At 41.3% G+C, this 27,757-nt stretch overlaps 1 protein-coding gene across 4 annotated transcripts in view; it reads right to left on the bottom strand.

Annotated features, from left to right (window-relative positions):
* Window positions 1–26,811, bottom strand: part of entpd1 (ectonucleoside triphosphate diphosphohydrolase 1) — a 120,608-nt gene extending 93,797 nt beyond the window's left edge. The window contains exon 1 of one of the 4 annotated variants that reach the window (XM_043712869.2): window positions 26,742–26,811. In XM_043712869.2, the coding sequence (XP_043568804.1) occupies window positions 26,742–26,760 (19 nt within the window). In that variant the 5' untranslated portion in view covers window positions 26,761–26,811. Of the gene's footprint in view, window positions 1–732; window positions 1,331–26,741 lie in introns of those variants that run through there. The other 3 variants (XM_087998825.1, XM_087998823.1, XM_087998824.1) reach the window with 3 other exon arrangements.
* Window positions 26,812–27,757: the final 946 nt, after the last annotated feature.

The raw sequence follows: 27,757 nt of genomic DNA, 5'->3' as shown, positions 1-27,757 counted from the left end.
CATATCCCAATGCACAAGACCCAGTCTCAATATCCCGACTACACTAGATCCAGTCACTCAGTATCCCAGTACATCAGGTCATGTTCAATGTTACAGTAGACCAGGGCCAACCTTGGTATGCCAAATACTCCAGACCCAGAAAATATCCTGTGTAAGACAAATCCAGTTTCACTATTCCAGTATACCAGGCTTAGTACAGCATTCCCAGGACACCAGGCCCAGACTATCCATCTCCTGATACACAAACCAGTCTCAGTATTGCAAGAGTACCCAGCCCAGTCTCAATATCTCTGGCTCATGAGGCCCATTTTCAGTATCACCAATACATAAGGTCCAGTCTCTCAATATCCCTAGTATATCAGGTCAGGCCTCTCAGTATCCATATTCCTGTAGGCTCAGTCTCTCATTATCCCCAGTAAATCTATCCCACTCTCAGAAGGCCCAGTCTTAATAACTCCAGCACACCAGCCAAGTCTCAGTATTCCTGAATACCAGGCCCCAACTTTCAGCATACTAGGACTAATCTCAGTTTATACACAGCAAAATATAACATGTCCTAATCTCCAGGGCATTGAGCAAACAGTGAAAAATGTAAAAGATGGCTTCTGCAGGCACTAGGTTGTATTATAAATTGCTGAGAGTTAGAAAAAATATTTTCCACTCAAGTCAGTTAACTTGCGGATTTAATGTTAAGTATTGTATGCTAAAGTGACTCTGAAAGGTAGTACTCACTCTTAAACTGGGTCTCGTTTCCAGCCTTCAATGGCACACAATATAACACAGGACTCAGGCCCATCACTATGCAGAGTAAGCTTGTACAGAATAGATTCCAAACACAAACAATAAAAATTTTCTGATAAAGAGTTCCGCCAGCTGTACTGTGGGTGGTTGTTTTAGGTATAAATACAGAAACGTCACTGAGGCTTTAGTGACTTTTAATGCTGGAGGTTTCATTGGGTTAAGATCCTGGGATTCACACCCATAGTAAATATGCTGCTTTATGTATTGATGTGTTGTAACTTGTTAACATTTGAAGGGCCCAAATGAGAGAATGTTTTAAGTTGAGTATTCCTCTTACTCATGAACAGCTCTGAATGGATCACTTCACCCCAGAGAAATCAATGATTATTAGTCAGGAAACATTAAGATTGCCAGACTGTTAGTCCTCCAGCACATACTTTTGGCCAGTGAGCCACACTGAAGGGAAAGGCACCGGTTCTGATTTTGGTCTGTTCTGTGGCTTCTGAACTCAAGTTGATCCAGCAGTGCAGTGATTTAAGTTGGCCTCAGTGCCCCTCAGAATTAAAGTAAACCATCCAGGAATTCTCTTCCTGATGGCGAGAAAGTGATGTTAGCTAAACATGTACACATGAATGTCCAGTTAAGATAGAAACTGCTGCAAGGCCTCTAGCTGTCTGCTGATTAGATCCAGCATCAGGTTGCTTGATCTTGTGCTTTAAACCAATACTTCTATCTGCTTATTGAGATTCTTCAGTATCTCTGGCCGTGGGTATCCAAGCATACTCTGTCCACAATGCAGCTTGTTCCTCCTCACCTATGTAAAACTCTTCGACTGTAACATTTATTTACATATGCACATTGTAGGTTCCCAAATGCAGCTCTCTTTTTAAACCCATCTCTTCACATGCTCATTCCACACTGGAATCTTCTTTCTCTTGGTAGAGTCATGTGATCAGTTACATCATCATGACTTATAATAAATCTCTGAGGAGAAGGGCTAATGCCCGAAACGTCGATTCTCCTGTTCCCTAGATGCTGCCTGACCTGCTGCGCTTTTCCAGCAACACATTTCCATCTCTTATAATAAATCTCACCATGTCAAACAAGCGTCTCAAGTTACTCCATGGTTATCGGCACATACACTCACACATACCTCACTCACACACACATATAAAATCAAATATATATCAATACATATTCACAGATAGATTTAACCTATCTGGTAGGTGCCACAACATCTAAACAGGTATACAGTCTGATGGGATATCAGAGTTTATGTTCCACTTGGGCCATCTTTCACCTGACCCTTTCAGCATTCCTTTTCTGAAGGATCACAGAATTGTTTCCACACAAAAAAAGATCATCCCTTCCATTGGTCTACCCTGGCTCGGAGTTCACTCCCTACCTTCTTCCCATACCCTTGCACATTCTTCCTTTTTAGACAGCCATTTAATTCCCTCTCGAATGCCTCAATTGGCTCTGTCTGCACCATACTTTCAGGTAGTAGTTTCCAGACCTTGACTAATTGCTGCATGAAAACTTTCTCTCATGTCACCATTGCTTCTATCAAGTGCTGTAAATTTATGCCCTCTGATTCCTTATGCTTCCACCAATAGGAACAGTCTCTGCCCTCCACTATGTCTAACTCCTTCAGGATTTCGATCAAATCTCCTCTCAATCTTCTCTTCTCCAAGGAAAACAATCCCAACTCCACCAATTTATTTCCATAACTGAAATCCCTCATTGTTGGAACTGTTTTTGTGAATCTTTTCTGCATTTCTCTAGTGCCTTCACATAGAGTCGTAAAAACGTACAGCATGGAAACAGACCCTTCAAACCCTTCCTATCCACATACCCATCAGATGTTTTTTAAATGTTGTAACTGTACCAGCCTCTACCACTTCCTCTGGCAGCTCATTCCATAGATGCCCCACTCTTTGTGAGAAAAAGTCACCCTTAGGTTTAGGGTGAGAGGAAAAAAATTTAAAAGAGACCTATGCCCTCTAGTTCTGGACTCCACAATCCAGGGAAAAGACCTTGTCTATTTACCCTATCCATGTGCCTCATGATTTTATGAACCTCTGTGGAGTTGCAGGCAGATAGGATAGTGAAAAAGGCATTTGGTATGCTTCCCTTTATTGGTCAGAGCATTGGGTATCGGAGTTGGGAGGTCATTTTGCAGCTGTACAGGACATTGGTTTGGCCACTTTTAGAATATTCTGGTCTCCCTCCTATCAGGACGATGTTGTGAAACCTGAAAGATTTACAAAGGTGTTGACAGGGTTGGAGGGTTTGAGCTACAGGGAGAGGCTGAATAGGCTGGGACTATTTTCCCTGGAGCGTCGGAGGCTGAGGGGTGACCTTCTTTTCTAAAGTGTGGTGCCCAGAAACTGGATGACATATTCCAGCTGAAGTTTTGCATACAAGCTTCGCAAATTGTTTTTGATGCCATATGCTTATTAAGAAAGCAAGTTGTGAAGAAAATACAAAAGCTCTGCAAGGATTATGTAAATAGGCAGATAGCAGTATGGTATGCAGTTGTCCACTTTGGCGGGAAGGACAGAAAAAGGAAAAACAGGATATTATTTCAAAAGAGACATTCTGCAGAATGCTGAGGGAACTGAGAGATCTGGATATCCTTGTAAGTGAATCATAAAAAGTTGCCATTTAGGTGCAGCAGATGTGGTACAGCGGAGATTGTGGTATGTTGGTAAATGTCATTGAATTGTGATGCAAAAGCCCAGGCAAATGCTCAGGGGACATTGATTCAAACCCAAACCGAGTGACTGGTGGAATCAGAACAACAAAATTTGGAATTGAAACCTAGTTGCAATAACAGTGACCATAAAACTATCATTGATTGTTGTAAAGAATTTATCTGGTACACTAATGTCCTGAAGGGAAGGAAATCTGTCATCCTCTGTGAATCCTTATTCACAGAAAATTGGTTGAATTAGCGAGATCCAAAACTTGTACTGCTCTGGTCCTCTTACGTAAGAAGAAACAGTTTTGAAGCAGTTTTGAAAAGGTTCACTCAGTTGATTCATTGGATGAAAGGGTTGTCTTATGAGGAAAGGTTGAGTCTTTCCTCATTGATACTTAGGTGATCTTATGGAAACAAGAAAGATTCTGAAGAGGCTTAATAGAATAGATGCTGAATTGATGTGTCTTTGTATGGGAGAAGTTGGAACTACAGGCGTAATCTAAAAAAAAGTCATTTAAGATGGAGATGAATTTCAATTTCTATTTTCAGAAGTTAATTATTCTTGGGAATTTTCTTTTTCAGAGAGTAGTGGAGAGTGAGTCATTGAAGGTAATTAAGGATAATTTGACAGATTTTTGATCAATAAGGGTATCAAAGTTTTATGAAGGAGAGGCACCAAATGTGGAGGTGAGGTTGCAGTCAGATCAGCCATGATCATATGGAATAGTGAAGCAGGCTTAAATGAGAAAAATAGCCTGGTCCTGCTCCTATTTATGATGATATCCATTCTTTCTTGATTCCATTACAAATGTACCCAAATTCCTCTGTTCCTGCACCAACTTTAGAATCATACCCTTTAAGTTATACTTTCTCTGCAAACAATGACCACCTCCAATAAGTGAGATAATAATCATCACTTGATTGGCACCACATCCACCACCTTCAACAGTCACTTCCTTCACCACAGATGCAGAATGATCACAGTGTGAACCAACTCTTCAAGGCTCTTTCAAACATATGACCTCTAACCCACAGAAAGACAAAGGCAGATGTTTAGGAACACTTCTCCAAGGCGAATGGGTTCCAATCAATGCAGCTGCTTTATCCTGGATGACGTTGAGCTTCTTGAGTTGATGGTCTTGCACTTATCCAGGCAACTGGAGAATATTCCTTTATACTCCTGACTTGTGCCTTATAGATAAAAGAAACAAGATCAGGGGAGACAGGAGGTGAAGTTACTCACCACAGAATTCCTAGTCTTTGACCTGCTCTTGGAGCCACAGTTTTTATATGACTAGTCCAGTTGAGTTTTCGGTCAATGGAAAACCCCAGAATGTTGTTTCTGGGGGATTCAATCTTGGTAGTGCCTTTAATGTCAAGGGGAGATGGTAAGATTCTCTCTTATTGGAGCTGGATGTTGATTAGTAGAGAGACAACAAATGAAAACAGCATGATTTTGAAGTAAATGCAGAGCATCTTAATGTGAAACTATAATCGCTGCTTCTCACTGTCACTGTGTCATAGCCATGGAATTCTTTCCAAAAGCACTGTGGGTGCTCCACCTTGTCAAGAGCAATTAGGCAACAGCAACAAATGCTGGCCTAGCCAGTGATGTCCACCGCCCAAGAACATATCAATAAAAGAAAAAGACACTTAATTCTTTTTTGCCATCTTTAATGATTTGTACACATAGGAATCTAGGTTCCTCTGCTCCTGCACCCCATTTCAACTTGTGCTATTTATTCTATATTATCTTGCCTTGCTGTTCCTACCAAAATATATCATATCACAATCCTCAACGTTAAATTTAGTCTGCTGCACTGTATTTTGTAGATGGTACACACTGCTGCTATTGCATATCAGTCTGAAGGAAGTGATTGTTGAATGTGGTGCCAATCAAGTGATTGTATCTGCAGACCACACCAGCATGGCTATTCCTCCACTATTGCAGATGGACAAGTTTGCGTATACTCCTCCATTAAGTTTGTTTAATTGTCCATTACCATATGTAGTAGGACTGCAGAGTTTAAATATGACCCTTTGAATATGGAATTGCTTAGCTCTGTCTATCATCTACTGTTTACAGCATTTGGCATCCAAGTAATGCTGTTTTGTAGCTTCACCAGGTTGACACCTCATTTTCAGGTACACTTATTACTGTTGCGTTCTTTATTGAGCCGGCTTGATCCTCTGGCTTGGTAATATAACATACTATCTCTGGTTAAAGGGGTGAAGCACAAAAATGAAAGGCAAGGCACAAAAAGGAAGGGATGGTGTGAGCACCAGGTAGGTGAATGAGAGCCAATGAGGCAAGAGAATAACCTGATGTGACATCCTAGTCCAGTCCATGAGCTGGGTGTATGGCCCAAAGTGCTCAGTATTCTTCCAGTAGTATTATAATATCATTTGCTGGTGCAGCCCATGATGTAGCATGGAAATGCACAGGAGCACTGTAAGTGAATCAGAGTTGTTAGAGGCTGATACACGCTGAATGTCAAATGCTTGTGGACATGGGGTGCAAGATGCCAGTGCTCATGGAGAATGTCCTGAAATGTGGTGCCTAGTTTCCAACATGGAGTTTGTCCAAAGCAAGCAATGAGCTGAATTCACCAAGTATCCACTCTAGTTTCCATTTCAAATTTTCTTGATGCTGAGCCTCTTAAGCAAATTAGGCAAGAAAGGAGGCTGAATATTAATGAGGAGAGTTGGGCTGTTAGAAGTGTTTTAACAACCAATGTCAGGCAGTTGGCAACTCACCACTGCTCAGCAAGAATCTTAACACTCCACTTGTAAAAAGCATAAAAACAAATTGTGCAGGTTCCTCCCAGCTGAGATGAGCAGCAACGCACTTGTCACCCAATTCTGTCACACTTCTCACCATAGTTTAAATCATTCAGACCTTGATAGGATTCAGTCCATTGTTTGTAAAGCTTTCTTACCACTGACATTAACTTGGCTGGCCTGTTGCTTGCTTATCCTTATTTCTGAACAAACTTGTTACATTTGCAAGTCTCCAGTTCTCTGATATCACTCCTGCACCTCATGGTATTTGCAAGATTACGACCACTGCCTCCATAATTCTCAACCCTATATCCCTCAGTATCCTCAGATGCATCTGACCCAGTCATGGTGATTATCAGCCATATGTCTGTCCATTCTTTCTGATATTTCCTCTTCTGTCAATTTTCAGCCTAGCTGGTGTTTGAATGATGTAGTCTTCCACTGTGAGTTTGGCAGCATCCTTTTCTTGGTAGAGACATACGTAAAGTAATAATTTAGTACCTCTAACATACCACCTGCTCCCAAGTTTAAATCCCTTTTATTGGTCCCTATAACATATTAAGTAACAAAAGTGGAGACAGGAAATTCTCAGCAAGTCCTGCATACTTGTGCAGAAAGAAAGAATTAATGTTCCAGGACATGAACTCCATTATGATGAATAGCCATTGACCTGATCGATTGCACAGAGGTAGATTTGGTGGCAGGAGAGAAGGAAATATTTTGAAAATGGTGCTGCAGGTTGGCTATGATGGTGTTGTCTGCCCAAGCCAGTTTTGCCAGATGCAGGGGAGTATTAAGCAGCAGCAGCAGGCAGCCCACTAACTAACTAAATTGGGAACATGTGGGGATACTACTAGCAGCAGAGTGGCCTCTGATTGCTTTAAAGGGTTTTCAAATCCATAAAGGCAGACTCCCAGAGCTGAGCCAGTAGCCCATGAAATCTCATTAATTTATTCCTTATCCACATCTCTTTGACACAAAGCTAAAGACACAGCCACAGATTCTCCTATGGAGTGCCTTACAACATTCCCCCACCATCCCAACATTTATTTAACGCTTTCAATATACTAAAATGTCTCAGGGTCAAACATGTCAGGGCTGAGAACAGAGTGGCTTCATCTCAAGCTCTTGCCAGGGAGAAAGATGCAATCAATGACCAATATAAAGACTGAAAGAACTGTGGATACCGTAAATCAGAAACAAAAACACAGACATGCTGGAAATGCTCAGCAGGTCTGGTGGCAAAGAAGAAAATTCAGTTAACATTTCGGGGTCCGGTGACCCTCCCTCAGAGAAAGGGTTACCAGACCCAAAATGTTAACTCTGATTTCTCTTTATAGATGCCGCCAGACCTGCTGGACCAGTAAGAAGGCTTTGGAGTAGCGACCAAAAACAGCAGCTATAATCTTCTTGTATTTAACTGATGGAAATTTCTGCTGATCCAGTCCTTATTTAAGCAGAAGCTCCTTGGATGCTGCCTGAACTGCTGCGCTCTTCTAGCACCACTAATCCAGAATCTGGTTTCCAGCATCTGCAGTCATTGTTTTTACCCTATACCAATAATTTAGTTGAGGAATCAAAAGGGGTGGTGCTGAGGTAGTTTGGCATACATGTGAAAACTGACATTTTTGTTATGTTGAACATACATATAGAGGGTATGTTAGGGAGGATATACTGAGGCCCAAGATGAGGGACCCAGTGCTTTACCTTCAACACAGCAGGAAGACAGGATGCACAGTTTAACGGCTGCAGCTTCGGAGGACTGCAGATGTGTAAACAAAATCAAACATGTGTATTTTTGGAAGAAGAGATTAAATGAGAAACTACAGAAATAATTGAAAGCAAAGCCAATATAAAAAAGTAATAAATGTAAACAAAGTTGGATAAGAGAAACAGAAAAGTTAGCATAAGGGAACTAAGTTTAAGACTATGTGATTTTAAGTTTAAGGCCTGGCTGCACAGATCATTTAAGTAGAAAGTGTGGCCTCTGGTATTTCGGAAGTCAGGGTCCGAGATGACCATATGTGCAGGAAGTGCTTCCAGCTGCAGAAATTAGAGCTCGGAGTTTCAGAGCTTGAACAATGCCTGGAGTCACTGAGACACATCCTGGAGGTTGAGAGTTATGTGGATAGCATATTCAGAGAGCTGGTCACACCAAAACTAGAGTGTCTGGAGGAATCAAGGAGTTGCTGGTCGCCAGGCATGTCCAAGAGAAGCAGGCAGGTAGTCCCTCTCATTCTGCTCTCAAATCGCTTTTCCATCTTGATAACTGATGAGGGTGCTGTGCTCAGGAGAATGCAGTCAGAGCGATGTCTGTGGCATGACAAGTTCAGCTATACAGGAGAGGAAGAAAAAGAAAGGAGAGGCAACAGTGATAGAAAATTCATTCATTACAGTAACAGACAAACACTTCTGTGGCCAACTTGAATCTAGGATGGTATTTTACCTCCCTGGCGTAAGGGTCCGGATGGTCACTAAACAACATCCTTTTGGGGGAAAGAGTGAACAGCCAGAGGTCATGGTCCATGTTGGCCCCAATGACTTAGGTAGGAAATTCTGTCATCAGAATTTAAGGAGCAAAGTAGAAAGTTAGCAAGCAGGACTTTAGATAAAGTAACCTCAGAATATTCTCAATGCTATCTGGAAGTGAGTACAGAAACAGGGAGATAAGGCAAAATAACGTGTGACTGGAAAGATGATGCAAGAGGGAGGGCTTTTGGTTCCTCAAACCAGCACTGGTTCTGGAGAAGATGGCATCTATACAAGCCAGACAGGTTGCACCTGAACAGAGCTGGGACTGAATTCCTTGCAAGACATTTTTCCAATTCCATTGGGAAGACTTCAAAGTAACTTGGCAGGAGTGTTGGAACTAATGAAGATGCAACTGACACCAGTACAAACAATAGCAGGTTGGTAGGTGAAGTCAGAGAAAGATGGAAAAAATAAAGTGAAACTCAGTAGTACAATGCTTGTACGTGACTGCATGGAATCCAGCTAGTAAGATTGGAGAGGTATAGGCGTAAACTGTCAAGTGGAATTTTGACGTCATGGTGATAACAGACACCTGGCTCAAGGAAAGGCAAAACTAAAGAATATTAAATATTCCCAGTCCAAGGTATTCAGAAAAATTTAAAAAAGGAAGAAAAGGAGGAAAAGTGGCAGTATTTAGTTAAGGATGGCACTGCAATGCTGGAGAAAGAGGATGTCTTAGAGGGTCCATCACAGAATCAGTTTCACTGGAACTAAGAGAACAAAAATGGTACAATTACATAGCTCTGGAAAAGCACAGCAGGCCAGGCAGTATTTGTGGAGCAGGAGAGTCACATTTCAGGCATGAAGGGCTTATGCTCAAAACATCGATGCTCCAAGCCCTTCATGCCTGAAATGTTGACTCTCCTGCTCCACAGATACTGCCCGAACTGCTGTGCTTTTGCAGCGCCGCACTCTCGACTCTGATTTCCAGCATCAGGCAGTCCTTGTTTTCTCTCATTGCTACGTGTGGACCACTAACTAGTGGAAAAGATGTAGAAGAGCAAATCTGCAGGGATGCCAAACTTCTTGAGTATTTATAATGTGAGTCTTCAATTTCCCAAGCATAGAGTGTGATATTTGTATTGTACAGGGCAGTGAGGGCAAATATTCCTGGATTGCATGCAGGAAAGCTTTTTACAGCAGTATGTTGAACAGGAAAAATGCACTGTTGGACCTAGTTCTTGGAAAGGAGATGGATCAAGTGTCAGTGGAGGTACATTTAGGAAACAATAATCATTGTATTGTAAAGTTCAGAATAATGTCAGGGAATGACATGCCATAATCCAGAATGAGAAAAATCAGCTGGCAGAGTGCGGACTTCAGTGGGGCAAATACAGACCCGAGTACCAGGAGAAGTATCAAAGGTTCAAATCATGGTGAAAAAGGCAAATAAGGGAAGCAAAGAGGAATTATGAGAAAAGACTGGTAATCAACATAAAGTCTGTCTTTACCAAAAATAGAGATGCTACCTAAGCCATGGTGACAGAGGAGGGAATTCAGTTACTGGAAGGGTTCAAAATTGGTAGGGCACAAGTGTTGGGTAGACTGTTGGTACTTAAAATTGACAAGGCTCTGGGACTGAGTGGGAGGAATCCAAGGTTCCTGAAGGAAATGAAAATGGAAAATGATGAAAACAAATGGCTCCTGCACTGTCTGCAATTTTTTGGTCTTACCCGCACTTGTGGGAGGTGCCCAAAATCTGGAAAATTGCAACCATTATGATCTTGTTCAAGAAAACTATAATGATAATCCCAACAATTATAGATCAGAGAGTTTAACTTTAATTGTTTTGAGAGACAATCATTCCGGACAGAATTGGTAATTACATGAAAAAGGATGGGTTGATTAGGAAGAGCCAGCACAGATTCCTAAAGGGAAAAATCATATTTAATTAACTTGCTGGAATTTTTTGAAGCGATAACAAAAACACTTGATGAAGATAATGCTGTGGATGTAGTGTACTTGGATATACAGAAAGTATTTAATACAAAGTTGGCTGAGCGAAAGGACACAGAAAGTAACGGTCAATGGATATTTTTCAGGCTGGAGAAGGACTTGTAGTGGGGTTCCCAGAAATCACTAAAGGAAACTTGATTTTCCTGAAATATGCTAACAATTTAGACTTGGTGTGCAGGAAGCAACTTCAAAGATTGCAGACGAATGCAAAAAACTTGAAAAAAAACTGTAAAATGTGAGGCAGCCAGTATAGAACTCCAGAAGGATATTGTTGAGTTGGTCGAGTGGCCAGATATATGGCAAATTGGTCAGGTTGGCCTCCTCGAGATATCCCAGCATTGCAGAAGCCAGCTGTCTGCCAATTCAATTCACCCCATGTGATGTCAAGAAACGGTTGGAGGTTCTGCATAATGCAAAGGCTACGGGCCCTGACAACATTCCTGCAACAGTACTGAAGATGTGTGCTCCAGGAATTGCTAGACTTCTGCCTAAGCTGTGCCAGTAAAGCTACAACATGACATCTGCCTGACAACATGGAAAATTGTCCAGGTTTGTCCTGTATACAAAAAGCAGGATAAATCCAACCTTGCCAATTACCAGTCCATCAGTCTATTCTTGATCGTCAGTAAAGTGATGGAAGAGGTCATCACAGAACTATCAAGCAGCACCAGGTTTGGGTTCTATTCAGGGCAACTTAGCTCCTGACCTCATTATATCCTTGATTCCAACATGGACAAAAGAGCTGAATTCCAGAGATGAGGTGTATGTGACAGCCCATGGCATCAAGGTCGCATTTGACCAAGTGTGGCATCAAGCAGCCCTAGCAAAACTGGAGTCAATAGGAATCAGGGAGCTAAGTCACCGCTAGTTGGAGTCATATGTGTCACAAACAAAACTTTGTAGTTGTTGGAGGTCAGTAATCTCGGCCCCAGGACATCACTACAGGAGTTCTTCAGGGTAGTGTCCTAGACCAAACCATCTTTGGCTTGCTTTATCAAGGACTTTGTTCCATCATAAGATCAGAAATGGGTATGCTCAATGATTCCATAATATTCACCACCATTCACAATCCTCAGATACTAAAGCAGCCCCTGTCCAAATGTGACAAGACTTCAATAATATCCAGACTTGTGCTGAAAAGTGGCAAGTAACACTAGTGCTACAAGTGTGGGGCAATGACCATCTCAAATGAGAGACAATCTAACCACCTCTCCTTGACATTCAACGGGATTGTCATCACCGAATTCCCCCTTATCAATATCCTAACAATCACCGTTAATCAGAAACTAAACTTGACTCTCCATATCGATACAATGCCTACAAAGGCAGGTCAGATGCTAGGAATACTGCAATGTGTAACCACCTCCTGACTCCCTAAGCCTGCCCACCATCTAAAACACACAAGTCAGGAGTATAATGGAATATTCCCCAGTGGCCTGGATGGGTGCAGCTCCAGCAACACAAGATGCTTGACACCATCTAGGACAAAGCAGCCCACTTGACTGGTACCACATCAACACCTCTACGGCTTCTTCTGGCAGCTTGTTCCATATTTGCACTACCCACTGTGTTAAAACATTGCCCCTCAGATCCCTTTTAAATCGTTCCCCTCTTACCTTAAACCTATGCCCTTGTTAGACCTCAGCTGAAGTACTACATATAATTCTGGGCACCACATAATAGGGAGGAAGTGAACACATTGGAGAGTGCAGAAGAGATTTACAAGAATGTTTCCAGGGATGAAGTGATCCCACAGCCTAAGCTTTGCTATCCTGCCACAACCTGCCATGAATGGTGGTAAACAATTAAACGACTTACTGAAGGAGGAATGTGATGATGCTGTCACTTTAACAAGGTTATTTTGTCCTTGGGTTTTTTTTTTAAAAAGTAGGAGAAGGTCATAAAGGCAGAGGTGCCAAAATGTCTGGAAAAATCCTAGTTTAACAATGGTAGGGGAGTGCCCAATTCTCCTAGTTCAGATTTTTTTTCGAGTTTGGTTTAGTTGTCAGAAGCTGCAGTCCAGAGAAAAGTATCCAGCTCAGCAAATGATTCTTGACTGACCCTTTTTCTCTAAAATCTCTCCTGCCACTGTTTGAATTTACCTTTTGCCAAGGGAGTGTGTTTATGGGATGTTACAGGAATTGAAACAGTTCCTTGGTTAAGTTGCTGTATTGAGTCAGTTAGGTTTTCTAATAGTTAAGTTATTCTGAATTCTGTTTTTAAGATTACTTATTGTGGAAACAGGCCCTTCAGCCCAACAAGTCCACACAGACCCACCGAAGCGCAACCCACCCAGACATATTCCCCTACATTTACCCCTGTCCCTAACACTACGGGCAATTTAACATGGCCAATTCACCTGACTTGTACGTTTTTGGACTGCGGAAGGAAATCTGAGGCACCCGGAGGAAACCCACGCAGACACGGGGAGAATGTGCAAACTCCACACAGTCAGTCAGTCGCCTGAGATGGGAATTGAACCCGGGTCTCTGGCGCTGTGAGGCAGTAGTGCTAACCACTGTGCCACCGTGCCGCCCACTTTTGTTCACGTTTCAACAGTAGTGATTAAATAAATTCTGTTTTGCTTAAAGCTGACTGGTTTGACCAGCTGGAATATCCACTTCACATCTGTCTTTAAAATAAGAAAACGTTAAGGTCTAAGTTACTTAAATTTTGAGGGGGTCTGGTCCATAACAGGAAGCTCCACAAATATCCCCATCCTCCATGATGGAAGAGCCCGACAAATCAGTGCAAAAGACAAGGTTGAAGCATTTGCAGCAATCTTCGGCCAGACGCGCAGAGTGGATGATCCATTTCGGTCTCCTCCAATGATTCCCAGCATCACAGCTACCAGTCTTTAACCAATTCAATTCACTCCATGTGATATCAAGAAATAGTTGGAGGCACTGGATAGTGCAAAGGCTATGGGACCTGACAACATTACGCAATGGTACTGAAGACTTTACTGTTCCAGAATATGCCTCTCCCCTAGCCAAGCTCTTCCAGTAGTTACAATATCTACCTGATAATGTGGAAAATTGCACACAAAAAGCAGGACAACTCCAATCCAGCCAATAACTACCCCATTAGTCGACTCTTGATCATCAGTAAAGTGATGGAAGAGGCCATCAACAGTGCTATCAAGCAGAACATCGAACAATACAGCACAGAAACTGGCCCTTCGGTCCACGATGTTGTGATGAATATGATGCTAAATTAAGCTGATCCCTTCTGCCTGCCCTTGTTCTATATTCCTCCATTCTTTGCATATTCATACACTTATCTAAAAGTCCCTTAAACATTCCTATCATATTTGCTACCACCACCACTCCTAGCAGCACATTCTAGACTCCTACCACCTCTATCTAAAATCAGCAATAACCTGCTCAATGATGCCCCGTTTGGGGTCCGCCAGAGCCACTCAAATTCAGACCTCATTACATTCTTGCTTTAAGCATAGACGAAAGAGCTGAATTCCAGACAGGAAATGAGAATGATGGGGAGGAACCATTCCTCAGAAAAGGAACAAGAACACGAGGACATAGATTGAAAGTGACAGGCAACAATAAGGGTAAAGACAGGAAAAACTTATTTGATTCAGCGAGTGATTCAGGTATAGAATCAACTGCCTGGAAGTGTGTTGGAAGCAGATTCAATCGAGATACTCAACAGGGCATTGAATAATATTTGGATAAAAATAATGTGTAAAGGTGTCAGGAAAAAAACAGAAGATTAACATTTGGCAATGATGCTCATTTAGTGAGTCAGTGCAGGCATGATGAGCTGAATGGCTTCCTTTTGTATTGTAACACTTCTGTGATTGTGTAAAGACCCTAATTTCTTTCTGGTTTCAAATCTTTCATAGGTGAGGAGAATTTGATAACCACTATGCCATAGAATCATTGCATCAGATTTCCATTTCCTGACTGGGAATCAAAACATGGGACATGGTGGTGAGAATACTGAATCTTAACCAAGAAAGCCAAAAAGGATGGATTCAAACTATCAATTCCTGGGTTGTGGGCCCAGCATGTGAACATTTCTCCACCTCGCCAGGGTAGTGGGCAGGCTGTCAAAGTAGCTAGCTGATGTAATTGCTTGAATCAAACAGCATTTCCAGTGTGCTGTAGCCTATTGTTGCCCTGTATACAAGCTCACATAATATATCCCACAAACATTTTTGAGACAACTACCTTGAAGTTTATTAACACTAATTGTTTACTTTGCTAGATGCATGAATAGACTGAGTTCTATTCTTATCAATTTAATGTACATTATATGCACATAGCGGACTGTCATCTAACTTTCTTAAAAGCACTCTGCCTGTCTGGACTGGAATTTGTGCCATAATGTAACATCCTCCCTTTTCCCTTTTAAGAATGGAAATGCTTTTCTGAGAAATACATAGTTATGTGCATCCTTATACATTATAGAAACATAAAAAAATAGAAAAAAGGTGTAGGCCATTCAGCCCTTTGAGCCTGCTCCACCATTCAAAATAATTACACTTGATCATCCAACTGCACCTTGTTCCTGCTTTCTCCCCATACTTTTGATTCCTTTAGTCTTAAGACCTATATCCAATTCATTCTTGACAACATTCCATGTTTGCCACTTCAAATCTTTCTGTGGCAGATAATTCCACAGGCTTGTCACTCTACAGGTGGAGAAATTCCTCCTTGTCTCAATTCTAAATGGCCTATCCCATAACCTTAGAATGGAGGAATCTATATTCCTCCATTCTTTATATATTCATATACTGATCTAAAAAGTCCCTTAAACATTCCGATCATAGTTACTTCTAGTTCTGGATTCCCAGGTAATTGGCAATATCCTTCTTGTGTTTGCACAGTCGAGTCCTGTTAGAATTTATAGGTTTCTACAGGATCCCACACCCCTTTTTTCTACATTCAAGTTAATATAAACCTAACTGATTAAGTTTATCTTCATTGATTCCGGAGATCACAGGACTGATCTGTCTGGTAAACCTTCATTGCAGTCCCTCCAGAGCCAAACTTCCCTTCTTCAGATAAAGAGAGCAAAACTGCACACAATACTCTGTGTAGCTTCACCAAGGTCTTGTACAATTGCAGCAAGACATCACTGCTCCTGTACTTGAACCTTCTCATAATGAGGGCGAACATATCATTTGCCTTCTTCACCATCTGCTGCACCTGCATGCTTCCTTTCAGTGACTGACTTACAAGAATATTCAGGTCTTGTTGCAACTTCCCCTTTCCCCTGGCATTCAGATAATAATCAGCTTTTTTGATTTTATGACCAAAAATGTTTAACTTCATATTTAACATCATCATACTTCATCTGCCATGCATTTCCCCACTCACTCAACTTGTCTAAACCACATTGAAGCATCTCTACAACCTCCTCACAGTCCACCCTCGGAATGTTTAGCTAAAGTTTTGGTGAATGTATAAGATGACGGTATCTAGTCCTTATATAATTATCAAAACATGGCTGAGTAGACTCAGTCTGTGGTGTGCTGTCTGTTATCAAAGATAGGTCCATATTATTATTACATAGAACATCAAACAATACAGCACAGAAATGGGCCCTTCGGCCCACGATGTTGTGTTGAACATGACACCAAATTAAACTAATCCCTTGTGCCTGTCCTCGGTCTATATTCCTCCATTCTTTATATATTCATATACTGATCTAAAAAGTCCCTTAAACATTCCTATCATATTTGCTATCACCACTCCTGACAGCATGTTCTAGACTCCCACAACCCTTTAAAAACTTGCTCCTCACATCTCCTTTGAACTTGCCCCTTCTCACCTTAAAACGCACACCCCTAGGATTAGACACTTAAACTCTGGGAAAAGATTCTTACTATCAACCCTATCTATGCATCTCATAATTTTATAGACATATGAAATCTCCCGTCAGCCTCTCCTAATAGCTCATATTTGCTAATCCAGGCAGCATTCTGGTAAACCTCTTCTGCATCCTCTTCAAAGCCTCCATATCCTTCCTGTAACATAGTAATTGAATGCAACACTCCAAGTGTGGCCAAACAAAAGGCTTATAAAGCTGCAACATGACATTCTGACTCTTGTACTCACCTCCCCAAGCCAAAAAGACAAGTATGCTATATGCTTTCTTTACCACCCTAACAACTTGCATGGTCACTTTTTTTATTATTTGGGAATTCTAAAGTGGAGATAAATGGTGCTGTGAAGTTCTCATTTTTTTTTGAAGAATCGTTTGGAATGCCATTGGAAACAGTGAGCTAAAAGACAGCCCTTCTGAAATAAATCATGTAACCTAAACTAAATGTCTCAGCAAGCTACCTGGTCAGATAATTGCTGCTTATTGTCTACTAGAGCTTTAATGACCTTGTAAGTGGGTCTGTTTGATGACTAGTATGATATTTCCAGTCTTTGAGTTGACATACTATGTGATGGGTGATTAATACTATGCAGTTGAGATTTGTTGTCTAATTTTTGCAGGACTTCACCATTGTCCATTGCAATGTAATAAGACCTAGGCTAGACACAATAGCATAGTATCTTCCCACAAATCTGTATGAACTCTGATGGCTTGGCCTGCTTCAAGTTTGGATAATCGTCTTCATGCTGTTGTACCCATTTCACCTTTCTTCCCAAGGTGTTAATTTAGTGGTAATATCACTGGACTAGTAATCCAGAATCCCAGGTTAAGATTCCGAGGACATGGGTTCAAATCCCACCATGAGAAATGGTGAAATTTGAATTCAATAAAAATCCACAGTTAAATGAAAATCATGTGACTATTGCTGATTGTTATTAAAATCCCTTTTCGTTTACAAGGGTTCTTTGGAGAAGGAAATTTGCCATTCTTATTGGGTCCAGCCTATGTGTGACTCCAGACCCACAGAAATGCAGTTGACTCATAACTGCTCTCAGCAGGCCACTCAATTCAAAAACAATTTGGGATGGACAATAAATGCTAGCCTCACCAATAATGCCCACATGTCCTAAGGTGAATTTTTAAAAAAAGTACCGTGCACATGTGGTTGAGTGGTGAGAGTGTGGGATGAACATTTTGTAGATATATCTTCCAAACAAGAGAGCTGCAGGGAGGGGAAACTGTAACCTTGAGGAGTAGAATGTTGATTTTGCAAAGCGATCCGAATATCTCAGTAATTCACTTTACATTTGGTTATCCTGAATTTTACTACAAGAACAGTGCATTCTGTAAGATAATTCCATTAAGGGTAGGGAGAGAAACATTAATAGGCCATTTCTTACATGTCTTGGAAGGATGCACTAGTGTACTGTAGATCATTATCAAACACAATCTGTTGAGTACATCAATCATACTGAACATGACGAACAATAAGTTTGCTTTATTGCACACAAGAGAATTTGGTGGAATAGTCACTCACCAGAATGTACAGGGCAACCCCATAACCACAGAAATGTTTCCTGTGGATGGAACATATTATATGGAATGTTCCAGAACCAGGAGGCTGCCAGGGAGGTACTTTTCCTATTGATATGAATGGGTTTGCTCCTATCTGCGTTTTTGGGCTTCCACGGTAGATCCTGGAACGTAACTCCCTTGGGGGTGGGGGGGGGATGAACATGGTCTACCATATCTTGATATAGAACTTTTGGAATTTTGACCTGCTTGCCTTTGAAGATTACATTCTTTGTAAATCCTAGTCTATATTTGATTGGCCATACAGAATGTGTTTGCTGTGACCTGTTGGATATCTTTGTGTCTCCTGCTGATGATGATTTTCTTGAGCTGTTGCAGCTGACTGTTATCTGATACAGCCTACTGAAACTGCTCTGCTTGTCTGAGGCCAAATGAACGAGGTCAATGTTAGTGTTATCTTATAATTCAGATTCAATAACATCCACTTTTAAGTCTGTGGAAATACCTTGGTTCGTAGTAGGATTTGGCAGTTAACTAGCAGCATCAGAAAGTTATTTGGAAGCCTGGCTTGCGCTGTATTTCAGAAGTAATTGCTGGAGTTGAGGAAATGCACTTCTGATTTTCTACAGATCATTTCCAATAATGTCTGATTGACAAGAACAATTATATACTTGCTGAATAGATAAATGTGCAACTGCTGTCTCCTGAAAACTACAGCAAGATTTTTTTTTCCCAGTTTTGAAGTAGTTTGCCTGAGCTGTGCTAAGGCCCTTAGGACCAAATGCAATAGGCTTGTCATCATGAAATGGAATTGTTCAGAGACCATTCTGGGATGCATTACTTCCAACGTGGTGAGTCTAGGGGGATTATAATATTAAAGAACATGCTGACTGGGTGATAAAGCATTTTTGAGACATTGGAGAACATGTTGGCGGTCTTCCTGTCAAATGTTTAATGTATTTTTGCAGAGAAGCTCGTGAAGAGGAGAAGTTTTGATGGCAAATTTCAAAGCATTTAGTTAGACAGTTGAAAAACCCGAGACATTTCTGTAAATCAGCTTTGTTTGTGGTATAGGCATTTTCCATATTCTCTCTAGTTTGCTGGCATCAGGTCTGGTACCACTCAAAGAAGTTGATTTGGCTTATGTTATCTGACATTTTTGTTGTTGAAAACAGACCATATATCCCTGTCACTGACATGAACAGAAGGAGGCTTATGCCATGTTCATGTTTAGTCCTTCTGAGAATTGAGTGTGATACGGAGACAACCTGGTAGATTTGCAATGATATATCCAAATGTGGTTGGAATATATTCCATCTGATGGATAATCCAAATGAAAGTGTTCCTACAATTGTCAGTTCTTATGACTCCATGAAAGATGTAAGGACAATTTTCATTCTTAACATCAAACTTGAAAAAAATATTTGGCTCCTGAGAATTTAAGATTAAGCTCTTCCAGTGTAGGACATTTTTCCTTAAATTCAATATTTAGTTTGCCTTGCATCTAAACATACATGCAGAATGCCATATTTCTTCAAGTAGTAGAATTGCACCAATCGGTATGATGCTCAGCTTTTGAAATGCTATTATTTTGTACCAAGGAACCCAATTCCAATTTGAGCTTTCCTTGAATGTGAGGCTGCACTTATGAGAAGGGTTGATAGTGGGATCAGCATCATCACTCAGTTGTAATGCTATATCACCTTTAAAGTTGCTGATAGTATCGAACCTGGATATAGGCCAGTCAGGTAGGTGATGGATATACTTGATGTTGAGATCTGGAATTTTTGGTGGTGCAACTGGTGGATTAGTTATTTCATCGTTTGTAATAGTAATTAAACTTGTGCATGCTGGTAGACTAATAATTGTTGGTCCTGCTGTTTCAATCAAATAAATGCTTTGGGCATCCATCCCAAGGGAATATATGGATATTCAAGTCATAGAGTGCAAGAGATGTCAGACCCATTGGAAGTAATTACCTGATTGTACGGAGAGCATTATTCCAGTTTGCTGAGTAAATCGCATAGAAAATACCTAAAGAGGTTATATTTGCATTTGTACCTTTACTAAACACTGCAGTTCATGCATATTGTCCATACATTTTTGGGGTATAATCACTTGGATGGAAGTAAAAACTTCAGCTTATCTGATAGTGTCCACTTGCTATGTCAAATTGACCATATACACTGCCCATCTGGCCTCTCTAAGCTGTGTTGCAGGTACTTCTTGTTGACATGCTTGCATCAGCACAGGTTGCAGCATTTTCATCTTAGTTGTAGTTATAATTTCAGTTCTAACCCAGGTAGATGAAGAGGAATGGCAGATAGAAAAAGACGTCTTCACAGCTGTCACTACAGCTGTCATCTTTTCAGCCTTTAATATCGAAGAGTTGGCACTAACCAGCTGTCAACATTAGTTTTCATTGGCTACTTGCTACCATCATAACATGGTTTCTCGAGTCAAATATCATTGCTAGTTTGGTAAGGGCTAAGTGTTGTTGCAGGGTATTTGCCCATTGGAAGTTTAAACTTTCTGGGGAATTCCCACATAGAATTGCATTGAGAATTCTGCAGTTGCCAGTTGGTATCTTCTGGGGTAGATTGGGTCTCCCATTGCCTAAAGACTGGAAGATCAAGGCCCAGATTTCAAACATATTATAATGGAGAAGGCAACAAACTATAGGATCAAAAAGTGTGGTGCTGAAAAAGCACAGCAGGTCAGGCAGTATCCGAGGAGCAGGAGAGTCGACATTTCGGGCATAAGCCCTTCATCAGGAAGGTTGACTCCGACTCTCCAGCATCTGCAGCCCTCACTTTCTCCAACAAACTACTGTATAGGGATCTGGTCCAAAATGCTTAATGTCTTAGAATCATGTCATTACGAAGATCAGATATTTCATGGACATTGATGACCATCTGATCTGTTTCTTACGATATTAAATAGTTAATTAATGTGTCTTCAACTATTAAGTACTGCACTGTCAGTAATGATCACCAAGTACAAAACATTCAAAGAATGCACAGGAACCACAAACTGCAAATGTCTCATTCAAACACTATATAATGGTCACAGCTCAAAACCACACTGACATACGTACAAAAGTGACAAATTTTCTGACACATTCACAAATGTTTTATGATAATGGGTGCAATTAGTCATCATTAGATAAGGCAAAAGTTAGTCAGAGGGACTCACAATGAATTTTTTAAAGCATGCATGTTTCAATAAATAAATTGAAATTTGTGAAAAGTTATGTGTTTTGCCAATGAAAATAAATGCCAAGACTTTAACAGTGAGTTCTCAGGATGTGCTAAGAGGTCTTTAATAGATGGAGCAGGTAGAAAGAATCAAAGAACAAATTAAATTTTGTGCTTTTTATATAGGGTAATTCTAAACAAAAGTGATAAATTATGTTTAATTCATAGATGGCATTAGACAAATGCAGCCTGGACACCCTAGTAGAAGAAATAGAAAGAGAACAGCAAAAAATGTATTCAAATGTATTACTGACATTGGACATTTAGAATTGAACAGGAAATTCTGCAAACTTTCAGCATATATGGAAAATTGTTTTACAGATTGGAAAGTTATAGCAAGAGATCATTGTCAAGGCTCAGTAATGGGACAGGCCAAGGGTCAGAAACAGAGACACAAACTGAGGGTGAGTAAGGGGACACAGGCTGAGAGTCGAAAACAGAGACTCAGACCAAGAATCAGTAATAGATTCACATACTGAGGGTCAGAAATGGAGACACAAACTGAGGGTCAGAAACAGAGTCATAAGCTAAGGGTCCCTGACTGTGGGACTTAAGATCATTGGCCCAGATCTTTTGATGGGATGATCACTGCAGTGGTATGGACTGGATTTGCACATCAAGATCAAATGGAAGTCCTAATGCAACTGATTCCACAGGAATAGTCCGAGATGCCGAAACTTCTGATAGACGATTACTTAGCATTTGGACATTTCAAAAGAAAGTCCCTGACTCGGAATGCGCACTCTGTATGAACATTTATCGATAAGACTATTGCCCAAGAACTCGAAAATGCTTCTTTTGTAATTAAAACGTTATATGTTTCTGTACACAAGTTACATTACAAAAGTCACATTTGCTGGTAACTTCCTCCACAATTCAATCTCCTCAAATGTCAATTTTAATCTGATTTCTTCTGTGAAGTGCATTTAAAACTGCTATACAAATGTAAGTTGTTGTTGTTGTTCTTAGGTAGCTAATGTCTTCACCAAACCCCAAGTTACTATTTCATCTTCCACTGGAGTCCATGTACAATGCTTTAGCTAGTGTGAAGGGAATTATGGCCAAAAAATTAGAGCAATCAAATAAGACTGGCAATACCATTAACTGTGCCCCAACTCTGATCCAAACTTTGAGCATTTAACTAGGTCCTCTGGACTGGGAATCATCACTAGAACTGGGCTATAAGCTAAAACCCAATACTCCTCAACAATTCCAAAATAGTTCAAAACACATTTTTAGAGCTTCGCTTTGCAGCTAATTATTACCATGAATACTCAGTGATATTTGATGTGATAGAGTAAAGGAGGTTCTAATGTGTGTTTAATAAACATGATAATTTGGAGCTGCACTGATAAGCAAAGATAATTACACAAAGAAAATTCACATTAAAATAATTACACAATGGAAATAATGATTGAAAAAGGTCCACATACAGAGGAGGAGGTGCTAGGTGTCTTAAAACGCATAAAGGTGGCTAAATCTCCAGGACCTGATCAAGTGTATCCTCAAAATCTGTGGGAAACTATGGAAGTGATTGCTGAGCCTCTTGCTGAGATATCTGTATCACTGATAATCACAGGTAATATGCGAGAAGACTGGAAGTTGGCTAATGTGGTGCCATTATTTAGGAAAGGTGGTAAGGAAAGGCCAGGGAACTATTGACTGGTGAATCTGACATCAATGGTGAACAAATTCCTGGAGGGAATCCCAAGGGACAGGATTTACATGTATTTGGATAGGCAAGAAGTGAATATGGATAGTCAACTTGGTTTTGTGCATGGGAAATCATGCCTAATTAACTTGGGTTAGCTTTTGAATAAGTAATGAATAGGATTGATGAGGGAAGAGCAGTGTTCATGATCTATATGGACTTCATTAAGATATTCAACAAGGTTCCTTGTGGCAGAATGGTTAGCAAGGTTAGATTACATGGAATATAGGAAGAACTAGCTATTTGAAGACAGAACTGGCTTGAAGGCAGAAGACAGAACAGAATTGAGAAAGATCTTCTTCACCCAGAGGGTTGAAAGTCTATGGAATTACCTGCCCAATGAAGTAGTTGATGCTACTTCAGTAAATGTTTTTAAAGTTAAGATAGATTTCTTTGAACAATAATGGAATTAAGGGTTACGGTGAGAGGTCGGGTAAGTGGAGCTGAGGCCATGAAAAAGGTCAATCATGATCTTATTGAATGGCAGAGCAGGCTCAAAAGGCCAGATGGCCAACTCCTGCTCCTAGTTCATATGTTCTTATGACAGAGGGTGATGGTGGAGGGTTGCTTTTCAGACTGGAGACCTGTGACCAGTGGTGTGCCACTACTTTTCGTCATTTACATAAATGATTTGGATGTGAACATTGGAGATGTAGTTCATAAGCCTGCAGAGGACACCAAACTTGGAGGTGTAGTGGGCAGCGAAAAAGATTGCTTAAGAGTGCAACAGGTTCTTGATCAGATGGACCAGTGGACTGAGGAGTGGCAGATGGAGTTTAATTTAAATGTGAGGTGCTGCATTTTGGAGAGGCAAATCAGAGCAGGTCTTACACACTTAATGGTCAGGCCTTAGGGAGTGTTGCTGAACAAAGAGACCTTGGAGTGCAGGTTCATAGCTCCTTGAAAGTGGAATTGCAGGTTGATAAGATAGTGAAGGCGGCATTTGGTATGCTTTCCTTTATTGGTCAGAGTATTGAGTATAGCAGTTGGGAGGTCATGTTGCGGCTGTCCAGGACATTGGTTAGGCCACTTTTGGAGTATTGCGTATAATTCTGGTCTCCTTCCTATTGGAAAGATGTTGTGCAACCTGAAAGGGTTCAGAAAAGATTTACAAAGATGTTGCCAGGGTTGGAGGATTTGAGCTATAAGAGAAGCTGAATAGGCTGGGGGTGTTTTCCCTGGAGCGTTGGAGGCTGAAGGGTGACCTTACCGAAGTTTATAAAATCATGAGGGGCATGGATAAGATTAATAGACAAAGTCTTTTCCTTGGGGTGGGGAAGTCCAGAACCAGAGGGCATAGATTTAGGGTGAGAGGGGAAAGATTTAAAAAGAATCTAGGAGGCAACTTTTTCGCACAAAAGGTGGTGTGTGTATGGAATGAGCTGCCAGCGGAAGTGGTGGAGCTGAGGCAATTACAATATTTAAAAGGCATTTGGATGGGTATATGAATAGGAAGGGTTTGGAGGGATATGGGCCAAGTGCTGGCGAATGGGACTAGATTCGTTTAGGATATCTGGTCAGCATGAATGAAATTGACCATCCTGAAGAAGGGCTCATGCCCGAAACGTCGATTCTCCTGCTCCTTGGATGCTGCCTGACCTGCTGCGCTTTTCCAGCAACACATTTTCAGCAAAGGATCTGTTTCCATGCTATACATCTGTGACTCTATAATGTATATGCTTCCACTGGAGGCAAGGTTCAATTCCTATAATGAGGGGATGGGTTTTTGATTAGATTTCCCTACAGTATGGAAACAGGCCCTTCAGCCCAACAAACCCACACCAACCCTCTGAAGAGTAACCCATCCAGACCTATTCCTTGTCCTAAATCTACCCCTGACTAATGCACCGAACACTACAGGCAATTCACCTAACCTGCACATCTTTGGATTGTGGGAGGAACCTTGAGCACCCAGAGGAAACCCACACAGTCACAGGGAGAATGTGCAAACTCCACACAGACAGTTGCCCGAGGCTAGAATCGAACCCCGTTCTCTGATGCTGTGAGGCAGCAGTGCTAGCCACTGAGCCAACCTGCCACCCTTTTTCTAGAGATATTGAGCAAATTGGGCCTAGACTTATCGGAGTTTAGAAGAATGAAACATAATCTTATTGAAACATAAAATATTCTAATAAGTGGGCTTGGCACACTTCAGGGGAGTCTATTGCTAGGGAGTGGTTAAAAAGGGGGACTTCTACTTAAAACAGAGAGGAGGAAGAATTTCTCCTTAAAAAGGTCACAAGAACCAGGAATTCACTTTTCTAGTAATCAAGGCTGAGTTAGACAGGCTGAGCAGATTTTTAATCGACAGGGCAAGGGGAACAGGAAAGAGGAATGAGGCAACAATCAGCTCTTAATCAACTAATGTTCTTATAGGACTGGCTTAAGGGAATGAATTACATATTTCTGCTTTTATCTTTCATCTCTTGGACAGACCCCGAGACCCAGAATTATGTTCCTTTCATCCATTCCCAGAGCTCCTTCCTGCAACAGATTTTCTCAGTATCAGTGTGATATTCAGATGTGTGGAGATTTAGCAGATGGACCTGCACGGGTAGGGTAAGGTCGGGTGGGGGGGCGAAGAGATATGAAGTTTCAAGCTATTATTTAACTGTCGGTCAGCAAGGTGGGGCGAGAGGCAAACGGGTTTGTCGCAAGTTAGGTAACAAGCATGAGAGTTTTGGCTTATATAAAGTTTTCGGTGAACAGAACCGGTCAGTTCGTTTCTCAGAGAAGTGACATAGTGGAGTCTTGAGACAACAAAGGCACAAGCGAGGGGTTCAGCGGTAGACCAGCCGATTATCACAAGAAGCGGAAATAGGTGGATATAATAACCCCAAAGGTGAGAAACAGTCCGGTTCCACCTCAAAGGATGGCAATTCAGTCCACGGCTGGGCAAGGGAGTTTGTGACGTGGGGTCAAAGGCAAGGATTTTGTTTATCCAAATGTTTATTTAGAGGAAACTCCTGTTTAACTAGTAAGCAGCCTGACTAGAAACGGTTCAGTCTGTAGGCTTTTGCAGACTGAAACTTAACAATGACAAGGCAGGTTCAGACAGTGCCTGTCACACAAACTTGGGTCTCGCTCCTTTTAGGTCTGTTTGTATGGCCGTGTTAGCAAAAGATGTCGCTGAGGTGGTAATTGTCATTTCAAGACTGCGACTGCGACACATACAGTGAGAGCCCATATACCGGCCTGCGTAACACCCTGTACAAGCTTATCTCAGAGGCACAGGCTGCATCTGCATAGAATTCCTATATTGTGAGCCATTAGCCTGGCTAGTCTCAGTGAATTTGCATTTAAGGATTTTACAGTAAAATGAACGATGGCTTAGTCCAAGTGTTCAGCTGATGTCCGCAGTAGGTTTTTTCAAAACATTTCATTTATTTGCTTTAAGTGACGCTTGTGAGACAAATGCTAGGCGGCAGTCTGAAATCACGAGGTACAATTCATTCTAAAACATCTTTGAATTTTCCCGGATTTAATCCATCACTAGCAACTCCATACCCTCCCTGCAAAAAAGATTTCCACCCCAGTCCAACACCGGCACCTCCAGTCCATGCAACAGACTAACAATGACTTTGGTCACTTTCAGTTTTACCCCTGCCCGCCACCTTCTCAATGATTTGCTTTCTTCCTTTCAGTGGCTAAGTTTGGACAGATTTCCCCCTACCTTGCCGTGCTCCAACCATCTCAGCGCTTTGTACCGCTCTCTAACTCCAGAGGGTTCCGTTTGTCTGCTTTCTGCCAACTCGGGGACTGCTTTTTACAACAGTGGGAGGAGTCACAGATCTGATAAACCTCTCAGGCTGAACAGGGCGAAATGAATTCCATTCTTTTTACAAGGATAAACGAACGAACACTTCCTCAGCCTTTCTGGGTTTTTTTTCCAAACACCGGCAGAGGAATACAATAACAAAATCCTGCGGATGTTTGATATCTGAATCCAAACAAATTTCTAGTCTGGAACATCTGTTTGAACTACAATAAAAGGTCTTCATACACAAGCATGTTCCCTTTCTTCATACACAAGCATGTTCCCTTTCTTCTACACCAATTATTTGCTCCTCTGTTACCAGATATTAACATGGGGCAAATTAATTCAACGAGGAGAAAGTGAGGTCTGCAGATGCTGGAGATCAAAGTTGAAACTTTATTGCTGGAACAGCACAGCAGGTCAGGCAGCATCCAGGGAACAGGAGATTCGACGTTTTGGGCACAGGCCCTTCTTCAGGAATTCCTGAAGAAGGGCCTGTGCCCGAAACGTCGAATCTCCTGTTCCCTGGATGCTGCCTGACCTGCTGTGCTGTTCCAGCAATAAAGTTTCAACATTAATTCAACAACTTTCAAACTGCTATCCAGGTTTATCCCCCACTTTCCTCTGACGAGAGTCTTAAATAAGGGCAATTACAATGGTCTGAGGACACAACCGCAAAAGTGAACTGGGTAAAAATACTAAAAAGGTCCCAGATCCAACTAATACAGGATGAGCCTCATTCACAACCAGATTTGCAGGCCATTTTTTCTATTGTTAACAATGTTAGGTGTGTATCCCGTCCAGGCCAAGCATCCAAGTTAGGCACTAGCTGAAGCCAGCAATCCTGACCAGGGGCAGGCATGAGGGGTTAAACACAAAAGGTACTTAAAAGAAAAGTTGTAGGTAAAGGTGAGACGTTATGGCAGGTAGTT

The sequence above is a fragment of the Chiloscyllium plagiosum genome, unplaced genomic scaffold, assembly GCF_037043375.1.
Source record: "Chiloscyllium plagiosum isolate Xiang-an unplaced genomic scaffold, Cpla_swu_hap1 HiC_scaffold_22, whole genome shotgun sequence".
Taxonomy (NCBI): Eukaryota; Metazoa; Chordata; class Chondrichthyes; order Orectolobiformes; family Hemiscylliidae; genus Chiloscyllium; species Chiloscyllium plagiosum.
This window is presented reverse-complemented; position numbering and strand designations above follow the sequence as displayed.